Source organism: Haliaeetus albicilla, chromosome 16 (genome assembly GCF_947461875.1).
Source record: "Haliaeetus albicilla chromosome 16, bHalAlb1.1, whole genome shotgun sequence".
NCBI classification, from domain to species: domain Eukaryota; kingdom Metazoa; phylum Chordata; class Aves; order Accipitriformes; family Accipitridae; genus Haliaeetus; species Haliaeetus albicilla.
In genome coordinates this window covers 22,875,451-22,899,055 of record NC_091498.1, presented here as the reverse complement: position 1 = coordinate 22,899,055, position 23,605 = coordinate 22,875,451, and the positions used below count along the sequence as shown (strand labels likewise).

At 39.8% G+C, this 23,605-nt stretch overlaps 2 protein-coding genes across 22 annotated transcripts in view; one reads left to right on the top strand and one right to left on the bottom strand.

The window, feature by feature from the left end:
• Positions 1-12,960, top strand: part of PPFIBP2 (PPFIA binding protein 2) — a 114,167-nt gene extending 101,207 nt beyond the window's left edge. For 16 of the 17 annotated variants that reach the window (XM_069803935.1, XM_069803932.1, XM_069803939.1 and 13 more), the window contains 12 exons: positions 1,716-1,748; positions 2,302-2,440; positions 3,116-3,244; positions 3,838-3,988; positions 4,151-4,262; positions 4,613-4,701; positions 5,618-5,740; positions 6,414-6,539; positions 7,357-7,545; positions 7,953-8,123; positions 9,718-9,783; positions 10,467-12,960. In XM_069803935.1, coding sequence (XP_069660036.1) covers positions 1,716-1,748; positions 2,302-2,440; positions 3,116-3,244; positions 3,838-3,988; positions 4,151-4,262; positions 4,613-4,701; positions 5,618-5,740; positions 6,414-6,539; positions 7,357-7,545; positions 7,953-8,123; positions 9,718-9,783; positions 10,467-10,538 — 1,400 coding nt within the window. In that variant the 3' untranslated portion in view covers positions 10,539-12,960. The remainder of the gene's footprint in view (positions 1-1,715; positions 1,749-2,301; positions 2,441-3,115; positions 3,245-3,837; positions 3,989-4,150; positions 4,263-4,612; positions 4,702-5,617; positions 5,741-6,413; positions 6,540-7,356; positions 7,546-7,952; positions 8,124-9,717; positions 9,784-10,466) is intronic. The other variant, XM_069803934.1, reaches the window with a different exon arrangement.
• The window catches only part of CYB5R2 (cytochrome b5 reductase 2), a 31,389-nt gene extending 7,864 nt beyond the window's left edge, over positions 1-23,525 (bottom strand). For 3 of the 5 annotated variants that reach the window (XR_011328169.1, XR_011328168.1, XR_011328170.1), the window contains exons 1-9: positions 23,433-23,525; positions 23,192-23,341; positions 22,226-22,298; positions 20,460-20,566; positions 19,285-19,414; positions 17,739-17,822; positions 17,106-17,195; positions 16,146-16,241; positions 14,090-14,321 (exon numbers count right to left, since the gene is read on the bottom strand). Coding sequence is in view for 1 of the 5 variants with exons in the window: in XM_069803951.1 (XP_069660052.1) it covers positions 14,149-14,321; positions 16,146-16,241; positions 17,106-17,195; positions 17,739-17,822; positions 19,285-19,414; positions 20,460-20,566; positions 22,226-22,298; positions 23,192-23,341; positions 23,433-23,447 (918 nt within the window). In the remaining 4 variants the exon portion in view is untranslated. Of the gene's footprint in view, positions 1-7,426; positions 7,603-8,287; positions 14,322-16,145; positions 16,242-17,105; positions 17,196-17,738; positions 17,823-19,284; positions 19,415-20,459; positions 20,567-22,225; positions 22,299-23,191; positions 23,342-23,432 lie in introns of those variants that run through there. The other 2 variants (XR_011328171.1, XM_069803951.1) reach the window with 2 other exon arrangements.
• Between the last annotated feature and the right edge of the window lie 80 nt (positions 23,526-23,605).

Below are 23,605 nucleotides of genomic sequence, written 5' to 3'. Positions count from 1 at the left end.
TCTAAAAAATGTACGCTAGATTGGTGTATTAAAACAAACAAACCTGTCCCTTGCCATCCCACTGCATTTTAGCGTGCAAAACTTGACAATATAACTAGCACCAACGTGCACGTTTCAGGCAAAGGTCCAGTATCAGCACTGTTGGTTGCTGTAGCTTGTGGGGACCCACAAAAGAAAAATTAGCTTGCTAGGTGCAGAAAAACATCAGTGGATTTTGAAAATATAAGTATATTGTTATTCCACAACCATAGCCATGTGTGGAAGCCTATATTAATTTCTTTTCAGTGACATCTTAAGCATGGATTTACTGACAAAAAGTATTACAGTGAGGCACGGAACCAGGTATTTGCCAAGGACTGAAGAGCTTGAGAGCTCAGGCACAAGAGTATCCCTTGCCGTTTTGAAGTGTTCCTACACTTGAAAAGTTATAGTGGGGTTTTTTGTTTGGGGGGTGTCATGGTTTAACCCCAGCCAGCAACTAAGCCCCACACAGCCGCTTGCTCACTGCCCTGCAGTGGGATAGGGCATTCAGAAGGGTAAAAGTGAGAAAACTCGTGGGCTGAGATAAAGACAGTTTAATAGGGAAAGCAAAAGCTGCGCACACAAGCAAAGCAAAACAAGGAATTCATTCCCCACTTCCCATGTGCAGGCCGGTGTTCAGCCATCTCCAGGACAGCAGGGCTCCATCACGCCTAACGGGGACTTGGGAAGACAAACGCCATCACTCCAAACGGTCCCCCTGTCCCTCTTCCCCCAGCTTTATATTTTGGGCATGACGTCCTATGGTCTGGAATATCCCTTGGTCAGTCGGGGTCAGCTGTCCCAGCTGTGTCCCCTCCCAACTCCCTGTGCCCCCCCAGCCTCCTCGCTGGTGGGGTGGGGTGAGAGGCAGAAAAGGCCTCGGCTCTGTGTAAGAGCAATAAAGAAAACATCCCTGTGTTATCAAGACTGTTTTCAGCACAAACCCAAAACATAGCCCCATACCAGCTACTGTGAAGAAAATTAATTCTATCCCAGCCCAAACCAGCACAGTGGGTTTTTATTTATTTTAAGGCCTCATGGTCCTAAAAGCTGCTAGGGTACTGTAGTTTCAAGATTTCAATAGGCTGTGGGTGGTTTAGTTTTTTTAAAAGAGTTTTTCTGTGATTGCAACACTGTAGGTAATGCATGAGCCATGCCATTATGTCTTTAACTGCAGGATTATCCAAGGATGGGTGATCTTGTAAAGAAAAATGTTCTTTTTCTAGAAACAAGCAATGACTCCTTACATACACTGAATTAACAGATTTATTTTTTTTAATGCAGGTTGGTTTGTTTCTTGCATGTGCAATAAACTCATTACACCTCCAATTCTACATTTCAGAGGAATTTGACATAATCTTAGACATTGCTTCATTTCAGATACTCTGCAGGCTTTGTAGAGCTCTGCAGTATATGCTTAATGTGTTAGAACTGTCTAAGAATAGTTTAAAAACAAACAAACAAATCAGATAAATGATCATCCCTATCTAATTAAGATGACCTGTACAGAATTCCTGGGGCTTGTGCACACCAATGCGTATTCACTTTCATATCAACCATAACTGCTGCTTTTCTTTTTGTTTCTGCTTTTAATGCTTAGCTTACTACTTTGCTCTTCTGTAACTTTATTTTGCTGGTGTTTTATATCTTCTTTGCTTCTTCATCTGGCTTTCTGCTTCTTGGGATGACTGAAGATCGCATCAGGAGTGTCAGTGCACCAGTGCTAGGTACTGTATCCAAACAAGATGCAACTTTAACATGAATTTTGCTGCTTACTTTTTTCCTTTCCTTTTTCCCTCCATTTCTCTATGAAATATTAATACCAAGTGGGTCATCCAGATTGAATTCCTTAAGTGCAGTACTGAAGTGAAGTAACAGCTTTTACTGTATGGCATTCGGATGAGATTTCTTTTTAAGATACTTATTCCTGGTTTCATTCTGTTTTCACTGAAGTCAACAGAAAAATTCCCACTGATTTTGATGGAGCAGTTATGGTATTAAGAATACTCAAGGCAAGAGTCTGAAGAATCTGCTTCAGTTTGAAGACCTTAAACTAAAATAACAATACTATTTTACCCAATGTTTTATTATTTTCTTTTTTTGTATCAAATGTATGGCTACTTTTTTTTTACCTTCTGAGCATGTTTTTTTAATACAAGAACAATTTTATAGATATTTTTACTTTTTTTATTATGTTCTGCATTGAAAAGTTAGTCTTCCAGATAATAACTTTGTTAATAATTAGCATAAAATGTGGCTATATTACTGTTCTTAATGCAGGAGAAACAGAGAATGTGGATGGTGCAGTAGTCTCAGATGACCTTTCACCTCTTTCTTCGGGAACGGATTCAGGTCCACAGTCTCCATTGTCTCCAGAAAACAGAAAGAGTCCAAAAGGGATCAAGAAAATCTGGGGAAGGTAAGGTGGTTTGGTTTGGTGGTTTTGGTTTTTTTTTGTGCCCTGTCAAAGCATTTCAGCTGAGAATGAATCTAGTTCTCAGTAAAAGCTACAATATCTACAGCAAGAATAAAGTAAAATCAGGAAAAGAAGAGAAAGCAGCTCTGTGATTGTATGGGGGTGTCTCTGTACACATGGGTATAGAAAAATGGATGGTGGTGTTCCCAGAGTCATGCTGTTGGGAAAAAAATAAGACTGCTGTCATCTTAATGCTAGTAATTTAGAATGCCAACAGTTTCATTAGCTATGAAAAATTAAATGATAGTAAGTTGTTCATTACAGAAGGCATCAGGTAAAAAAATGAGAGAAAACAGGAGAAACAGAAAGCAGAGGGACTGAGTTTTACTGTGTTCACTTTACCTGCTTCAGGACAGCAGACATTCACAAGTCTGGCCTCCAGTGTGCATTATGAACTGGACTGGAGGGTTATGACTGCTCTGCAGAGCTTTTTTTTCTTTCCTCAGAGTTAGGTCTAGACAGCGTTGGCCTGGAACTTCTTCAGCTACTACCTGAATTAGATGTTTGTGGTTTACAGGAGGATTAATACAGCTTCTAGTTGTCACTATAGTTTCCATACGAAACTAATGTTCTCTGTTGCAAGCTAATAGTATTATCGTGGCACTCTTGTCTTGAAAGAATAAGAAGAACTCAGTCAGGTAACTTCCCTGCAGACGATCTGGGTTTGGCAGAGTTTCGAAGAGGTGGTCTCCGTGCAACAGCTGGACCTCGGTTATCCAGATCAAAGGAAACCAAAGGCCAGAAAAGGTAATGGTTCCTTCTTTACCTTGCACAGCATATTATGCGGTATTGTTAAGTGTGCTAAACAGCCAAACCCTCTTCTTGTGAAATATGCTTTTCCCAACATACTTCATTACATGTGGAATTCCACAACAACTGGAAAGAATTTCTCTGCTAGAAAATATCCTGAGAAGCTCCCCTGTCTGCACTCCTTCAACTGCAGGTTGCAGCACTAGCTGTTTGTCAGAGTGTCAAAAATTTCACCTTGTTAAAGAACTAGAAAACTTATCATCTCCCATGGGAACATCTGCAAAGTGATGAGGATTCAGCGATTCCCTTTTTCCTCTTTTCAAATAGAAAATGGGAAATTCTTATTCGCAGCCCCCCCCCCCCCCCCCCCAACTGTTCACAAGTTGACGCTGGGCAGCCAAATTAACAGGACACTAGTACCACAGCACATACTGTGAGAATGGCTGTTAGCTTTTATTATTGCACAGAACAAAGCACAGAACAAAGCTAATACATACGCTGTAGTACTGCCTCTGGCACATGATGAGCTTTCTGACAATAACCATAATTCCTTCCTTTAAGACTTTTCAAACATTTCTTGTACTTTTCAGTGACTACAATGCTCCGTTTGCTCAGTGGAGCACTGAAAGAGTTTGTAACTGGCTTGAGGACTTTGGTCTCGGTCAGTATGTCATTTTTGCACGGCAGTGGGTGACTTCAGGCCATACACTGTTAACTGCGACACCTCAGGACATGGAAAAGGTAATAATCTGTAACTGTTTCTCTCAAGCAACCAAACATGTTGATTCTGTACAACCAGACCCCTTCAAACAGTTGGCAGTTCTACCTTTCTGAAATAAACACCTAATGAGATTAAAAGAGCCAGAGGCAAGGCAAACTATTTGTTAATGGTTATTTTTGCAGGAAATGGGAATAAAGCACCCGCTGCACAGGAAGAAATTAGTTTTGGCCATTAAATCAATAAATGCAAAACAAGATGAGAAGTCTGCACAACTCGATCATATCTGGGTGACACGTAAGTGTTTGAACTGTCATGGAATTGTTTGGAAAGGAATTTGCCCCACCGCTATGGATGGGCTGCCTGACACGTTTGTTTAAGCAGTTCGCAAACGTCTTTTTAAGAGCACCAAGTTTCAACATAGTAGTATGAGGATTTTTACGGTGTTCTTGACATCACAGGGATATTGTGGACAAAGCTGTTTGGTGGGAATTGCTTTTAGGCTTCTGGTAAGAGGCTGTCCTTTTGAAAGGTGAACAGGTAGGATGAGCTACCTGAACGCTTCAGGAGCCAGACCAGACAAGAAGGGGAGAAGGCTTCATTCTCACTGATCTGGATTTGGTACACCGTTGTTCTTGTATCTGCAGGATGGCTTGATGATATCGGTTTACCTCAGTACAAAGACCAGTTTCATGAATCCAGAGTTGATGGGAGAATGTTGCAGTACTTAACTGTGGTAAGCTAAAATTCTTTTTCCTCAGTTTAACCAAATTTAACTTCAGAATGAGCACAGAATTTTACAATTTTCCTTTGAATGTGAGCAGTTCAAGTATTTTTTGCAAGACAGAAATAGCGCCAATAGTAACTTGTGTTGTCTCGCACATGATTACTATTCCTAAGGCACATAAGTCATAGGATATGTTATAGCTTACTTCTGCAAAGTCTTTCTTTCAGTATCATGTAGCACACCACAATTAAAGGTAAAATGACCTATTTTACATGCAGCTTCTGGAGTGTATTGTTCTCCACACCAAGTTAGCAACGATATTCAGGAAACTAAAGATAAGCAGCCAATCCAGTAATTTGCACAGCTCTGACCACATTAGCAGCAAACCATGCACTACACATAGCCACTGTGTTTTCTTCCAGTTTCCCTGCCCAGGTTTAGATAATTAAGTATTTGGTTTTGTTAACTGTGCTATGAAAAAGAAAAGCCTCATTTAGCTGTTATCAGAAGTACAGCTTTGTCTACGCTGCTTAAGGAGCCTTTGTTTATAGGAGTGTGGTCCCTACTGTCCAATGGTTAGGTGTGTGTTGCTGGCTGCAGTGATCCCAGCTAGATCAGAAGCAGCCCAAGTATTTTAAAACTAGCCGTTACCCTGGGTTTTACTTAATAGGCTACAAGCTCTCCTTTGTTTTTTAGCCAGGTCTTGCTATGGTGCAATGTCTCAAAAACAAAAACAAACAAAAATACCCAACAAAAACCCCCACCCTAAAAAAAAACCTCTTTAAAATATAAACTTTTCTTTTACCTAAACCACAGCTACTGTGGTTTATATAAAACTACATAGCAAGCTTAAAATCTTTCTTCTTGGGGAAGGTACCTGTTTTGGTATGTATTCTATGCCACTAAAAGGCGCTCTCCTTTACAGAATGACCTTCTCTTTCTGAAAGTCACCAGTCAGCTGCATCATCTGAGTATTAAATGCGCCATACATGTGCTGCATGTCAACAGTTTTAACCCCCACTGTCTACGCAGGAGACCAGTTGAGGAGGTAAAAGAATGTTTTAATAAATTAATTTAAACAAGCACTTATTACCTGATTCCAGCCAAAGGGGATAAAAAGTTAGCAGTGTACAATGATGCCATAGAATCACTGCTACTAGGTAATTGCATCTAAAGTAGTAGTTAGTTATGCTGCTTTCCAGCTCTGGAATGTAACATGTACTTACTGATAATAAAAATCTACTCAGTCCTTAAGTGCTTAAGCCACTTATTAGTTGAATCTCATGCACTTCTCTTCAGAAATTTTCTGCTTAGTTTAAAGTTAACTTCCGAGAGAATCATTTGGAATGTTTTCTTTGCCTGTCCTAATTTTTAACCCTCAAATACTGTAAGGTTTTTGCCTTACCTGGTCCGCATAGTTTATTCCTTAGTATTAAAGACTTACAATAATACTGTTCTCAGAATGCTCCCTTTTTTACACCTAGCATCCGTAATCTCTACTGTTATACTACTTGATGCAATATATGGGGTTTCATCCGTACTAGACTATGCCTGCCATCTTGTCAGAAGATGGCTGAAAGAGGCCTTGAACAGAAACAATACCTTAGAATACTTCTCTTTGAGGAAGAATGATGTTTTTATCTGAACTGAGGATACATATTGTGAACATGCAGTGACAATGGAGGCTATAGTGTCATCATCTTTTCTGGTTACTTTAACAGAATAACGTTTCACCTTCTGAAGTAGTTCAGTGGTCCAATCACAGAGTGATGGAATGGCTCAGATCGGTCGATCTGGCAGAATACGCACCAAACCTTCGAGGAAGCGGAGTGCATGGTGGCCTGATTGTAAGAAGTTGTTTTAACATTTCACTACATATCTACTAAAAATTGACACACTGTAGTATGAAACATCTTTTATCTGGTGTTTGTCAAGCAGGAGGAAACAAACACACCTGCAATGACAGCATGATCAAGCCTTCTAAAGAGCCTCTTTATGTGATCCATGCATCTTAATTTTACAAAGGAAAACTAAAATAAAAAAAGGAACTGCTAAAACATTTTTTATGATCAAAGCTGAGCTGTGCATAGATGTTTAATAGCAGTACATAAAAAAAATTAAAAACAAACTGTACTGTGGGAAAGTTACTTATTGATAAGGCATCGAGTGTTTCTTTGAGTGGTTTTAATAGAATTCTGAGCCACAGTAAGTAACTGTCCTGAACTTGCAGCAATCAGGAATGACATTATTTTAAATTCAAACCATTCTGAACTATTTGCAGCTTTGAAGTCAGAGTTCTGAAATTCCATGATTCTAGTGCTGTAGAATTTTTGCAAAAAATGAAACAGAAAAAATTGTGCTAAGATTTAAGTTTACACTCTGAGTAGAGCAGAAAATTCTGAAAACAAACTTGTTCAATCCAAATAGAAGGTTTGATGATAAATATAAACGTGTATTTGACTGATCATGCTCTGCATTTCTTAGGGCCTACTTTCATGTATTTCCCATTCAAACCCTAGTGAGTATTGTATCGTGAGTTATAAAAGGTCTAATGTAGATAGATAGCTTAGTAAGAATGAGAAATTCCTCTGATAAGCCCTGTAATGGTTTACTATTGCAAATATTTAACCATATAAAAAATAAATATTCTGCCATTTTTAATAGATTCTCGAACCTCGCTTCAATGGTGACACGCTGGCAATGCTGCTGAATATTCCACCTCAAAAGACCCTACTGCGACGCCACCTAACAACCAATTTTAATGTATTAATTGGACCAGAGGCACAACAAGAAAAAAGAGAAATAACAGAGTCAACAGCATACACACCTCTGACCACCACTGCCAAAGTTCGGGTATGCACTGCTTTCAAAAACGAGATATTTCAGAATTTCAGGTTTCCTCTCCCCTGTCTTATAAAGAAAATAAGGGACAAACAGGGGCAGCGAGAGGTCAGTTCTAGGAGGAGTGTTACATTTTCCTTAATTCTAGATACCAAAGCATTTAATTTGTATCTGTTTAAATCAAATTCTGAAATAAGCATGCAATCCCTTCTGTCTTTTCTTAGAAGAAACACTATCTAAATGTAATTAACATCAACTGCAGCTCCCAATTTGAAAACAATGAAATTTATTTAGTTCAGAATCTACGTACTTGAAGGACTAGGATATAGCAGTAAATCAAAAAGGAGAGGAGTTTGAATGTTTAAAGGACAACCTTATTTTCCTTATTCAAAACTTGTTGTGTTGTCTTTTTATTTTAGCCAAAGAAACTTGGATTTTCACATTTTGGAAACTTAAGAAAAAAGAAATTTGATGAATCAACAGACTACATTTGTCCTATGGATACAAACCCAGCTGCTACAAATGGTACTCAGAAAAGCTACAGTGGATACAAAGGACTTAGTCCATTCACTGATAGGGAACTGGATCAGGTGGGACAGACAGACTGATGCCATTCTCATCTCATCCTCTCCATGCATTCCAAAGCTTGCAAATAACCAAATGTTAGCATATAACAAAGTATCTGCTACATCCGCATGAACTTACTGAGAAGGTATTGGCTATGGACACTGGAAAGAGTTCTATACTAAGAATGTCAGGTTAATTTTTTTAATCAACATCATAATAAAGTCAACCATCTTCAAGCCCTTTTTCAGGAATGTAACACCTTTACACTATGAAGATCAATGTATTTTGACAAATTAAGGCGGTGGTTGCAGTAAAAACAAGACTTTTGTACTTCTAGCTTTCATAATCTCAATAAGGCACACAACTTTTTTTTCATTATCTTTATGGGTGGTTTTTAATGTAATAAATTTATTTGGACTAATTTGTACAAAGCTATCTTATATATTAAAGTACAACTGGATTGTATATTTTTAACAGACATGAATCAAAGAATCCAACTGAATTTTTCTTTCATTATGTACAGTGGGGAGTAGTTACGCTTAGACAGTATATGTGAAAACAATGCATCAGTAATGAACAAGATCATTAATAAAACCAATACTTAAATAATACACTTTTGATATGTAGTAGTGAACTTGTGAATGAAACTGATGTCTAGACATCACACAGACAAATGATGAAGACTAAAAACCATCAAATTTTATTCAACTTTGTTGTTGTGTAAAGGGATGTAAACCCTGAAAAATGGAGCTTCTGGTGGCTTGTGTGAACTTTGGCAACACACAAGAGCCAGACAGAGGCAGCTGGGGTAAACTGTCCATATCTCCAGTGACCTTAAGCGACATAAAAACAGTTTAAGCCTGATAAGGGAATGGTCACAAAATTGAAAAGACTAACTGTGAAAACAATTTTTTTCATCTGCATGGTTTACTGCATCTAACATCCCATCTGTGTTCATTATCTAACCATTGTCTTTTTCAATGTACACCTTAGTAAAATTAAGTACTGTTCCTAAGCAGGGACAATACTAAATCCTGACTGTAATTCAGTACGGGTGTCCCACTTGCACAGTTAAGTGTCGCAAGTGAAGGCATTAACTGTGAGCCCAGAGCTCACACTATGCAGTTGGTCAAGCATTACAAAAATACTGGATTTTTCTCTAGGAGCATGCTCTTTCAATTAAGCATGACTTCTGAGCATGCAGTGAAATCACAGTGCCCTAGAACTGATAACCTTTTTATATAAGAATAGGTAGGACTGTATTTATGAAGGACTCTTACTTTTTGCCTGTGAAAGAAGTATGGTAAGTGTTACACCATCTAGAAAATTTTACTCTTCATTGATAATATCAGTTAAGCTTTTTCTTTTTTTGTGTGAATTACAGCTCAAGTTTCATGTAATCAATCTTTCTTAATCAGGATTCACTCCTCTTATCTTTCAATGTGTTTTCATATACCTTATAGCATGGAGGCATTTTTGTTAATGTGCAGAAATCAGAGCTTTTAAACTTATCACAGCTTCATTTGTCCAGGCACCGATACCTCCCAAAGATGCATGTAGAATGAATAAAATTGCACATACTGTCTGATTTGAACTAGTTCCTGAATACTTTTACAGATGGAACATTCAGAAGGAACAGTAATGCAAATAGGGGCTCTTTCTCAAGGCATAAGCCATCTTACGGTATGTACTGATTTCACTCTTGTTTTAAAAGTCACAACTGTATTCTGCTAGAATTCAGTGAAAGTTGGTCATTGCTGGCGGTAGTTAAGAGTAAGTGGGTCCCTATTCTTGTTAAATACCTCTTTATAGCCTGGTTGCACATTCACAGTCGAAAAAAACCCTGCTTTTAAATTGCACTAGAAATTAAGTTTCATTTAGACCGATCTTAAGTTTTCATGAACTCGGCTATCTTTGACCCAATGACAGTTGTTCATCCCCTTAAATGAAAACAATTCTTCAAAGATTTTGTAAGTAACCATTAAATGCCTCAATCACAGCAAAGTCTAGCAGAGGCACAGACTTGAAAATTTACATGAGCTAAAACGCCATGGAAAACAAAACAAAAAAAAAGCCCCCACAAAAAAAGTTTACTATTAATTCCTGACTCCATAGCAGCTAATTTAAAAAAAAAAAGTCAACTGAAAGGTATAATGAAGAATTGAGTCATATGCCACACACAAAATCTCTGTAGAGAATTTCCTCAAGTAAATAATAGTTTATTTAAAGCTGCATTCAAGAAATTTCTTTTAATTTTCTGTGGCTCTAAACCCCTCTGTTGTGAATCTGGTCTTATTACAGTTGGATTTCTTTAACTATAGGCCCCTAACTGAACATGCTTACTTGTTCACATCTTGTTTTTTCAGACAATGTTAAGCCAAGATGAAATGCTGAATGACAGCAGATTTTTAACACCTACCTTTGAAGACTGGAGATGATGTTTCAACATAACCAAGAACACTAATAATACCTCATGCCTGTCCAGAGGGGTGGCCAGGAGAAGCTTGATGCTGATGCTGTGGTGCAGAAAAGCTTTACCTCTTTTCTGCCAATGAGACTTACCACATAGCATTTAATATTGTCAATGTAGCAACGCATTACAGGTAACACTCCTCTGCCCTATTTTCCATATTATGTAACGTGAAATAGGTGTTGAGAGAGAAATGGTACTCATATCCAGAGTCGGGAAAGCCAAGACTAGCGCAACGTTTTACCCTTTTATTCAGTCGTCTTTTACATGGTATGTTTACATACTGTTATATAAAAGATCTTTTGTAATTTTCTATTTTTATAATCAACTTGTAATGCAGGAATCATTAATACTCTTATTGTACCATGTGGACTAAGCAGAGCCACCTAGAAACTCAGATGGATGCTGGTGAGTGCAGCAGTAATGGCTCACTAACTACTACTGCAGCCTTGCCAGAGACTGTTTCCCATGAAACGATTTTAATCTCTCGCCCCTTTCATTAGCATATCCTGCCCTCTTTTTATCCAAGTGCATGCAGTGTAGAATGGGAAGAATGGAACATCATACTATCCATCAAGCCCCTGCTTTTATCAGGAGGATGACAAGATGGCACGTTCACAAATCCTTACCCAACTCAAAAAGTTGCTGAACTACTACAAGAGGAAATGTAACTTTGAGACTACCAGGAAAACTGATGGACTCAAAAACTGGTGCTTCATTTGAAGTGATTTTTTCTTATCATGTGATATTTACATGTGCACTAAGATTTTGCTATCAAGGAGAAATCACAACATTTAACTAATGTAAAATGTAACTTTAAGAATGGCATTTGCTGTGCTCGTAGGGTAAGGGCAACAGAATTTCCAGCATGATCCATTGTTTGGTTTTTAATGACAATTCTTTAACTAGAACTATTGAACGGGCTCTTCCTGTACATTGACATTTTGTCTAAAATGGCTAGCACTGGCACACATGTGCAAGCATCAGCATGCTCATAAGCCTTCTGAATAATGAAAATGGTTCAGACAAAGTTTTCTGAGCCCCATACCTGGTTGGTCTGAAACATAGTACTGGCTCTCAGGAAGACAGGGATGGTAAGAAGCCTATTTTCTTTCCATAGTTACACCTAATTAAACATACGGCTGCAAACAGCTGTGGGAACTGGAGCTTACAGTAGAAACACTTCTGTAACATTTGCATGAGAACCAGTGATGTTGTAAACAATATTGCTGTTCAATTTCAGTTCTCTTTTCATTTCAGCTACAGACAGATTTTCATAGAATGCTTTAATTCTTGTCTCCTGTTGCTAAATACTGCTCTATGATGTATAAAATGTGACAAAGGAGCATCAGGCAAGTATCATAATAAATAGATCTGTTGCTATTCTACTGAGCTAGGCAGGCCTGCAGCACTGTAACAGAGGTAAATATGGCCTCTCACTACCTACTTGAGGGGCTGTTCGAGGGTGAATTTGTCTCCTTTACAGCAGCAATTACTTGTGGCATCTGTTGACACGTGCCTCTCATGAATTAATAAGGTATTAACAAGATGATAGATACCTTAGTAAATAGGGAAACATCAGAAAAGAGAAATGCTCAATTGTAAAGAAAAGACTTCATATGTATATGGATGGTTTGCATTACTCTCTCCTTGCTGGCTGCAGGGTGTTGGTTTACATATTAATATAGCCTGAGGGCAGGTCACTCCCAGCCACAACGCTCCCAAATAAAGGGGAAATCTTTGGTACTGTCCCGAGTATGCAGCAAGGGCTCTTCAAGAGCTATCAGTGGCACTTTTTAAAGGTGACCTATTCTAGTCCTGACTCCATGAGCCTCTCATGACCGACCCTGCACTGTATGGTCAGATCTTGGAAGCTAAATACATGATTTTATTGTCCAAAACTGTAAAGCCGAGACAATTTTTTTTTCAGTCACTGAACAATGAAATGATAATGGAAAATCCAAAGGAATGAGAAATCAGTCTACACATCAGCAAACTAAAAATGCTTAATAAAAGGTGATAAATGTACTAGTCAAGTACATCTCCAATCTGGCAATGCAATCAACACTAGTGACCAGATTATGTACTATGGGCATCTGAAATACTTTGTCAGGTTAATTAGCCAGCAGACTGATTACAGTACCACAAATAGGATAAGCTGCTCCAACAGGAGCAGCTTTAATATCACTGTGATATTCCAGATTTTCAGATTTCTTTTGATGATGTATTTGTAACTCAGTGTGTCGTTGTGCTAACTTGGCTGTGAATAGTCAACCTACAAAATTATTGTTTTTTTAATATATATATAGAGTAAGAAATCCTAATTAGCATAACACTGGCATAAATGCTTATTTTTTGACTGTTATGAATAAATTCTGAATGTTCCTCCATCTTTTGCTGACTGTGGAATGATTCTAACGTAATTACACGTGGTTGATCTCTCATCAGGGGACAGAATCACAGTCTGAATCCCTGTGTCTGTCTTTGTAGCATTATTGCTACAAATGTAACTGAATAAGTACAAAACCCCTATGTCAAATTTTAACTAGTAGATTCCTTTTGTTCTGCTTTAGATGAATGAAAATATTTAGTAAACATATTCATTAGCATCTGAACAAACAAGTCTTCTGGCTCACGGATTTGTCAGACCCTAAAACAAATGTAGTATAAACTAATTCCTTACACAGTACTCCAGGCACTGAAGGCTAAGAATTAAATGCTATGTGGTAAAAACACTAAGATGAGGCATTAGCCGAGTATAAGACTGACTCAGCATAGCTTACAATAGGAAGTAAGAAGCCGTGTTTTCTCATAAGCAAAGGAAATTTCTAAAACTGCCAAAAGAGCAAGCACTACACTTAAGAGAATGACATTCAAATGATGTAACACCACAGGATAGTTAAGTCTGTATATGCAGCCCAGAACTTCCACATATAGTTGGCAGTGATTGTTTAGCTAAGGCTGTTAGAAGACAGCATGAAGTGATGTAATCCTCCTGAATAAATTTCATACTAATGAGAATTTCTATTACAATAATAAGCAATTTGCATGTTACCCAAATTCTGTTCACTTTTTCAATAGCATACTGTGACTTCTTTCTTAGTTCCTAGTAAAGGGCTGTAAAACAGCATTTTAAAAAAAAAAAAAAAACCAAAACTATTCTTTGTACTCTCCTTCCCCAGGATTCACTAAATGAATTACCTGTAAAGCACAGTCAAATAATCCTAGTCCAGTTTTATAGCCATCTCTCACATTCCACACCCATGTTAACAAACAAGTGGTTTTATCTCTGTCTTATCTCTCTGATTACACCTTTTTTTTCTCAGAATTAACATTTCATACTAACCTAAGAGGTTAGACTAAGTTACTTCCACACAATTCAAGATGATCTCTCAACTTCTTAGTTGAACATGCAAAGCTAATTATGAAGGTATGAACCACAGAAATTACATTAGGTGGTTAAAAAACACACACACCAAAAAACCAAAACAAAGAAATACTGCGCAGTTAGTTACATACCAGTTGTTCCTGTAGGAAAATACACAGTCCTTATGATAAGATATGAGATGACATCCACGTTAATAAGAAAATGTACTGCTCTTGGGATAGCCAAGTTTGTCCAGGTTGGGCTGACACGCTAATTGAATCATAGGTGGTGGTCCACACATGAGAATGAGTGTCTCGCTGCCAGGGGAAGGGAGGTGGGTTTTAATCATGTCTGCAGTGACAAAGCCAGAACTGTACTTCCAATCTGAAACAAAGACATTAAACTATTAATTTGAATCTCTGTACAGTTGGAAGACTTTTTAAACTGCATATGTTGTACTCACAAAGAAGCTGAAGAATGAGCAAAGCTATGCCACCATCACTGCAAGCCAAGAGAGGGTTAATTCTCTCACTGAGCTCAAACCTAGTGGTCCCCTTCAACAGGGACAACAAGCATGTGGGTAAGAAGGATCTGGTTGATAAGACATGAAAGACTGTGAATAAATTATAGACTTAAAAGAAATTAGACAGCAGATAGGAATAAACAGGAAGATATCAGCTCTTCCAGTGAAGAGAGGTCACCCAGGGGCAGTTGTGCAGGGAGAAGTATTGAGACATGTGTCATCCAACACATTGAAAAAAAACATGGAAAAGAGATCGAGTGGTAAGGTAACAAAGTTTGATGATGACAAAAGTTCTACTGTGTAGTTAAGTGATAAGAGAAAAAAAATTTTAAAAAGAGGAAAGAAATGCTAAATGATTTCAAGCAGTATTATTGAATGCATCTGTCATTTAGTGAGCCAAATAAATAGGAAGAATAATCCTGCCTTCACACAAAAATATGTGCTTTAAGCTCATTTATCAGGAGCGAGATGTTGGGGTTATAAAAACAGCAGCAGTCAAAACGCATATGAAATCTTAAGAAGTATCAGGAAAGAAAAAAGGAACACAACGTCAAAGTAAAAATACAGTTTGCCTGCATCTTGACTACTGCCGTTCAGTTCTGATCTGCTCAGCTCAAAAAGGGAGAGGGCAGAGCTGGAAAAGGTTGAGAGAACAAGGGTGAGCAGTGTCGGGGAGACCAGCAATCTTCAGTATAGAAGAGGTGGGGCAGCAGGGGTGATTGATTGATGATAGATGTCTGTAAAATTAGTAACATGAAGACAGTTGGTAGGCACCTATTCACACTCTCTTCCGACACAAGAATTAAGAGGCAAATGCAAACCAGAGGAAGTAATTCTTCACACAAAAGTGCTAATGCTATGGAACCACTAATAGACTGCCAAAAGCTCACACACGCTCCAAAGGAGACACACTTAAGTTCTTCTTACAGAAGTAGTCCACTGAGGGTTACTGTATCTGTAGAGACACATTTGGCTCAGAATTGAGAAATATTAAAGACTGGAAGAGTATCAAGGCCTGCTGATTACTCTTCTCTGGCCACCTACTCATGGCTATTGCTGACATGTACAGAACTTTGATCTGACTCAGTTTGGCTCTTACGTCTGTTAAATAAAAGCTCAGATCACTTACAACATCAGCAAACATGAATACCCAAGTTTCAAAGGAGATTCCAGTAGAGTTCAAACTCTCCCTCCATTTCTAATTCAGTGCAACGCCAGCCTACAGTTAATGCCTTAATCTATACACATGGCAGCTCTGTTTTACCAGAATCTAATCTAGAGCTGCTGCAAAACAAAGATGTGCATGTACTATTTACAAGTATTAAGAAATTTAATGCCAACAAAATGCTAACATAACCTCATTCAGGAAATAGCCCAGAACAGCTGTAATTTTGCTGTAAAGTCCCCAAAACTGGCACATCCTGAAATACATCAAAAGCAACATGTCTGACCCAACAGGAATTAATTATTAGTTCACACTTTAAGGCCCACCTGGTTTGGATCACTTTTCAAAACAGGTATTGTGGTAAGGCTTGTTTCTGAGGGGTTGGGGGGGTGTCTGTTGTTTAAAAGTGTTAAGACAAGATAACCTGATATTATAGTAATGACCCCTTGAACAAGAGCAAAACTCGTGACTGTTCTACAGCGATGAGCAAAGGCATTTCCAGCGTGTACCAGCAGCCTACCTTGTGGAGGTCTGTCCAGTGTATACCAAAGCGTGAACTGATCAGGATGCCTCTTAGCAATGTCTTCTAGCTCAGCTCTCAGTAATATATCTTTTTCTGTCTGCAAAATGAGACCCCTGTTTAGATCCAAACCATCTCAAGATGGTCTCTAATGTAAGCTCATCTGGCATTCAACAAGACAAATGCAATGGTAACTCATTCAAACCAAGAAAATTTTTTTTCCCCCCTTACATGATAGCTATTATCATGATAGGCTTCTGTAAATACAGACTGAGAACAACAAAATATGAGACTTAATAGTCACCTAAATGCTGACTTAAAGATGGCAATTTGAACAACGTTTTAATCCAGGCTAAAAACACAATGAGCTGGGTTTGTCTCTGACCCTGGCAAATATGGCCCTGTACCAGCATGGTGAAGGTAACTGTAGAAACAGATTAAAGGAACAAAATACTGTTTCCTTGAAATCAGTGAAGGAGCAAAATGAGTAGAGGGATCAGGATCTGTTCACACTATTTATTCCCTAATGTAGGAATTAGGGAGTACAAGCGAAACCATGAGGAGCCATCTTCAAAACAGATAAAAGAAGATCATGGGAACTATGACAGCACCACACAAGTATTTATAAAATTATGGATAATTAAAATTATAAAGTTATGGATAATTTTTTTATTCCATTTCTCCTTCTTAAATCATTTTAACCCAAGACAATATATTAAGAGCTTACATAATAACCATTTCTTGCTCTTCCCTATACTGGTCATTTTTAAATGTGCTATCTCAGATAATATTTTCTCATAAATGGTTGGGTGAAAATACAAACCCAAAGAAACCAGAGGAGTATGAAACATGCAGAGCAGTGTTTTCTCTAGGGGTCAATGTCCCGTCAGTTTAAAAAGCTCAGAGGCCAGCAAAAAAAAATAGGCCATTAAAGAAGGACAAACAGACGAGTCAGCATACTCGCCTGATTAGCAAAAAGAAGGTAACATTTTGTGGAGTCCTTAGGATCATTTGTGATACGACGAATCAGCTGCAACATAGGAGTTATTCCTGTTAAAAAAAAAAAGTGGTTAAAAAATGGGCATTTCTTCCCGCAGCTGCAGTTTCAATATTAATGCTGCCTTCCTTCAGTCTTCAGTGGGAGCTTAGTTTGCACAGGGCTGCATACTTCTAAATTCTTAATCCATGCCAAATGCAGAGGTTGGGGGTTTCTATTATTACAAATCATTTCAGAACAAAAACAAAACCACAATACATGTATCTGGGGCTTTCCCCTTCAGCATTCTCTATCACATACAGTAATTTTACACTCAACACATTCTCCTAAAATATTTTTCGTCATTGGGACTGAAGCTCAGAGAGATGAAGTGACTTCTCTGAGGTCACATGGTAAATCAAGACTAAAACTCTGAAGCAGCTAGCTCCCAGGACTGAGCTCAAGCCACTGGAAAGCCTCAGTGTTGCCAAACACTCATGAAAAGAAATACAGATTTAAGTGCTCTGCTACTAAAGTACAGTGTTTGATACTCCCCACGTGCATCCATAAAGACATCTTCATTCTCTAGATATTCCATATGATGAGAATAGTTTTACCTGTTCCTCCAGCTATCATCCCAAGATGCTTTGCAAACTTCTTCTCTGCTTCAGACTTCTTATGGGGCTTGATAAGAAAGGTACCTAGAAGAAATAGTCAAAACCTGTGGGTATGTTAACCCCCAAACAAACATGGATACAAATTCCATGGGAATAAATTACTATAGCCTACCAATTAATTAGGACAGATCTTCTGGAAATGCTAAATGGACTCAGCACAGCATTGAGCGCAAAGAGTAGAAACCTCTTTGTCTCTGTAAACTCCAATCCTAGCTTTGAACAACTGATTTACTCCTTCCCTGCTGCCCAACATCATTTATTATAAACTCAAGAATTCCCACATCGCTGCCTAGAACACATCTCGGCAGCTGTGAATGTTAGTGGTAGCTAACGCTAATCACAGTCCCTACTACAGAAAAACAGGTTTCTTAGGCCATCTTCATCATCCTTACTTGCACCATGGATCTAGCCATTTGTGTGCATCCACATTCAATGGAGTTGTAATTAAACCAGCATCAAGCAAGAACCCTGGCAAAGATTAGAAATCAGGAATGTTGGAGCCTTGCATACTTTTATCAAGTACTTTATTATTGTAATTCATTTCCAGTTAATGAAATCCCCATGGCACTTGCAGTCAGCTAGGTGACAGCATTCTAGTCTCCTGTGGTGAGAAGACCTTGCCAATCTCTGCTCTACACCTGGGTATACCATTGCTTCCAAACTGTCACAAAACCAGACGGTTCATAATTGAATTAATCTCCAAGGACCAAGCCAAATGAAAAGCTCATGAAAAGTATTCTATATGACAAGCACTTGACATACTCCTATCTTAAGAGATCTGTAACTAATAACAAGCTTTCTTAGCTACTACTTTTTATAGCAGCCAAACATTTGTAAAACATGCATCGTTCGTTTCCTCTGAGATATAACAGATTCATCAGTATATTACTCATCATAAAAGGTCATGATCCAGAGAAGCACTGATGACTTATTCCCCTGAAGTAACAGTCCCTCTCAGTCAAGATCAGTGCAAAATCTTTCACTTGCATCTTGAAAGAGGATTACTTCTGTGAACTTATTTCCTCCTTGTCAACTCAGACCTGATTTAATCACAAAATGGAGCTGGCTCTCAGTCAGTGGGTTATTCAGTAACAACACTGAGATTCTCAGAGTGCATTTCAGGCCACAACCTCCCTTGTTTAAGAAGTATCTGGAACATCTCCCTCCATATTTATAGCTGAGGTACTATTTCCAGTACAGCCTTCTCAGTAAAACAATGCAATAGTGATTTTTTTCTGATTTAATTATACAGTCCCAGGAGTGAGACAATAACCAGCTATTCCTCACAGGAAGTAAACACAAAGTACTCTTTCTCATCACAGCAGCTCTGACAGGCTCTTGGTCAAGACTAGGAAAGGTGGATTTTTCTCTTTCCCACTTTTTAAAAAAAGATACTCTTACAAAGTTGTCAAGTTTTATAAAACACCTCTGAAAATAACCAATACTAGTTCCTCCCTTTTGCTCTCCCACCTTCATGTCACAGTACCTGACCCCTTATAGACAAGGAGCCCATTTGGCCCTCTGAAATCAATAATATCTCCAATCTTCATGTCATCTAGGTACTGGGACATCTTCCCACCTTCTGGAAACTTGGGATTCACATTTTTGTGGTAGACCTGTAAAAACAGTCATTTGTATGATACCAACCACTAGCTTTCCTACAGACAATATCACTAACCATAGAACACAATATTGCAGGTCTGAAATTTAGCATCTGAGAAAGAAATTGCAACAGTTCTTTGCTCTCAGTTATCTGTTGCACCTTGCAACAGGAAGCAGCCAAAGTAAAGTGCTCTGTCATGCACGTTCCTATGCTCTCTGCAAACAGCCAGGCTAATAGGAATAAGTGGCAGGCAGATTACATACTGGTGCCCTCATTTCACTATCGCTCCAGCAAGAACCTTATGTCACCCCATTTTTGTAGTCGCTCCTTCTGAAAATAGCATTGCTGCATCTTTTCTTTTTAAGACTCTCCCAGAGACTCCAGCCACATGATAGCTTCTTCACCTTTCAAAGCACATAATAAGCATTAAGTAGTTAATAACCATTCACCATACTTGCAACATGAAGAACAGAGCACATGAAAAAAGCCGAGATTTTTGCCTAAGGACAAACTCTACTGTAGAAAAGGATTAGAAAATCCAGAAGTCCTGGGATCAAATCATCCTAGATTCCCTAGCTTAAAGGATTTCCCTTGTTTCTTTATCCCATTTTCTTAATCAATAAACACATCAGCAACAACTTCCGATGCTTACAGACGTGTAACTGCAATCTCTGTAGTGTCACCAAAAATAGCAGTTCTTATTGACTTGTTTTCTACTTACAGCTCTGAGCAGTATTAGTAGCAGCACAAGCATCTTGAGGCAGAGCGATCGCTATTTGTGTGTTGCCAAATAAAAGATACTAGGGAAGGTCCTGCAGTACTGCCAAGGAAGTGATTCCCTTCTCCATCTACTCTACCTCTGCTATCTCTCAGTGACATACAACAGATACACAGGACACAACTTACTATTCAAGGATAATGTGAAATGAGTTGCTTGCCATGCAGTCATCCTATTTGAAAGAAGATCAATCAAAATAAATTCTGTATTTCACTAAAATGAAGTACTTTCCTTCCTTCCAGTTAGCAATTTATCTATATTAAAGGAAACCAAAATTTACCTTAATAATTAAATCAACATAACCTTTTGTCTCGTCACTGGAAACTGGGGTATAGGCTCGAATCACCAGATTACCATCAATTTTTGCAGAAAGATAAACATGTTGGCCTAAGGAGAAAGAATTACAATCTGATTATTTATTTTTTCATCCCTGAAGGACAAGACAAGAGAGAAAAGCAGGTATTGTAACCCATTAAACACAAGCAATGATAAAGAAAAATCTTTACCTTGTAAATGCTGTATAAAACATCTAGTCTCTTTTCTTTTTTCAGCAAGAGTTTCTGGAGCACAGGGTAACTGTAGAGAGCTGGTACGTTACAGAACCAAGGATAAGATACAAGTAAAGTAGGAAATTTATAGTAAAATAGTGATACAGAAAGTTTGTTGCTCATTCTCAAGCGCTCTCTGTATTTTGGGCTCTGCTGTTCTCATATTCATTAATGAAGTGGAAGTAAGGACACACCAGTTCACACAGGCAAAGTAAGTAAGTATTATGGTTTAATAGCAGCAATCTCTCAGAGCAAACTTCCCAGAGATTCTGCACCAAGACATCAAGAACAAAGCCTCGGGCCATATTCCTTCTCCATAACTCCTGCCTCTGTAACGCTGCGGCTTCCACAGCATTGGACACTGGTGTCCACAGAGACCTCTTTGCCCAACCTAATGCTCCAAGAGGCAGACTCTAAAAGGCACCTGTTTCTGCTGATTAAAAGAACTGAAAACTCCTTGCCAAGAGTAGTCTCCTCAGCCAGACAGTACTAACCTAGAGAGTTGTATGGAAAAACCAAAAGCAGGAACAGTGCTGGCAGAAAACACTTTTTTTTTTTTTTTTTTTTAGCAAAGTGATCCTGGTAAAAAGCAGAAGGCAGGAATCTCCCAGGAAGTAATCTGGCCCATAGAGTTTCACGATCCAACTCCTAAATTCTTAAGAATAAATTCTGGATAAACACAAGTATTGCAGGGCACATCTCAATTCGTTTCTCCTTTGTCTAGTTAATATGGACAGTTCAATTATACTTTCCCATACAAGCCAGAAGAGAATTTAGAGAAAGACTGCTGTGCTTGACAGGCACATGCAAGAAGGACATGGTCACAGCATGGAATGGGAAAGACCCTGACACTTGCCATACAGCAAGTGAAACAGTGAAACACAGTACAGAACAAACAGGGCTACATCTGCCACATCTGCAGATCAGAAGACCGTGCCTGAAATGAACATCAAACATCAAACCCTAGTCTGAAATGAACATCATGCTACAGAAAGCAAGAGAAAGTCGTATGCGTTATGTATGTAAATCAAAGGTAAGTGCATGCACAGAATAGTTACAAGCTTCCCAGCAGAAGAGTTGTTCTCTCTCATTTACAAGTGCAACTGTGTTTGTCAAAAGCATGAGAGCAGCTGACAATAAACTGAGGGCACCAGATGGAAGTAGAATGCAAACAAGAAATATGAAAAAGCTTTGACAGATACCATTGTTGCTTATATCCCGACTGGTGATGAATTCCATCAGACTCGGTTCAAGTGCTTGTTCTAATCTACACCACACAATTTAACACAAGCAGAACAAAGCACACACAAAAGACGAGAAATACAACCCTTTGGGAAATCTGACGTTTCTCTTTGACACAGCAGCATTCAGATGCAGCTTTTTACTCCTTCTTTTGCTAAGTCTTAAATTCCCAAACAGTCAGAAGTCCAAGAACTATGAGTACAGTTATAAATCCTAAAACCAGAAATATATGTAATGAAGTGTTTTCAGTACTCACCTACAGGTAATCCTAATATATGAGCCGGTGAAGGTAGCCCAAATCGGAATTTCTTAGTATCATGACTGATTTCCTAAAAAACCAAGCAAACAAAATCAGAATGAGGTCAACATCACCACTGCTTTGAATTTCAAACTCTACTCAACATGATGTGCTTTAGTAAGCCTGTTTTTTGTTAGCATGCAAGCCAAATGCTAGGAAGGGACGCAGAAATGGCTTGGGAAAATAAAGTTTAAATAGATCAGAAGTTTTGGAAGCAGTCTTTTCCTCTTTAATTCCACAAGGAGTGACTCTTGCCTGTCTGCGCAATCCCTACAGCACCTTTACATAAAGAAAACCTGGAAACCCTCTATTGCCCAAGGGCAGTGAGCACATTTCATAATTAGTGGCCAAAGATCAGGCAAGACAGGACGTGCAGAAGCACAGGCTGCTAGGATTACTTCTCACTGAGGCACACCGGACAGCAATCAAGGGAGAAACACGGCTCTAAACTAGGACTTACACAAAGAATCGAGCCTCCCCTCCTCTTGAGACAATTGTAACACCATAGTGTAGGCATAGCTGCTTTTAAGACTCCTGCGCTACCCCAGGGAAACACTGCAGCCTGGCTGCGGGACTCACAGCCGCCCCTTGAGGGCTCCGCGCACTTCTCGGGCCCCGAAGCCTGGGGCAGCCCATGAGCAACCGCCCCTCAGAATCCCCCCGCCAACGGCCCAGCCGCCCCTCAGACGCCCCCAGCCAACGGCCCAGCCGCCCCTCAGACTGCCCCCGCCAACGGCCCAGCCGCCCCTCAGACTCCCCCCGCCAACGGCCCAGCCGCCCCTCAGACTCCCCCACCCCAACCCACGGCCCAACCGCCCCTCAGACGCCGCCCGCCCCGGCCGACGTGCAGCCAAGGGCCCGGCAGGCCCGGCCGCAGAGCCGGGTCGAGGGAAGGGGTCGAGGCGCGCCAGGCCGCCGGGTCACCTCCTTGTCCACCAGCCGCAGCGAGTATTTAGCGAGGGGGTCCCGCAAAGTGACGGGGCCGCTCGCCCTCCGCCCCGTCCCTCTGAGCAGCAGCAGCAGCAGCACGGCAGATACAGCTACCACGACCACGGCGACCGCCACAGGGGCAACCTGCGAGGAGAAGGGCAGGCGGTCAGGGGGAACAAGCCCGCCCCCGCCGCCCACCCCCCGCCCCGGGCCGCCTCGCTCCCGGCCCCCTCACCGCAAGCGCCTCCATGGCGGCAGCCGCCCAGCGAAGAAGCACGGCCCGACCGGCGGCCCCGGCAGCCCGCCCCGTCCCGCCGCGGGGCTCCGCCTGCCGTTTGAGGCGTCCGTTTCGCAAAGCTACGGCCTGGTTAGGAACACCGGGCGGTTTATCAGCGTTTCACGCGTCCC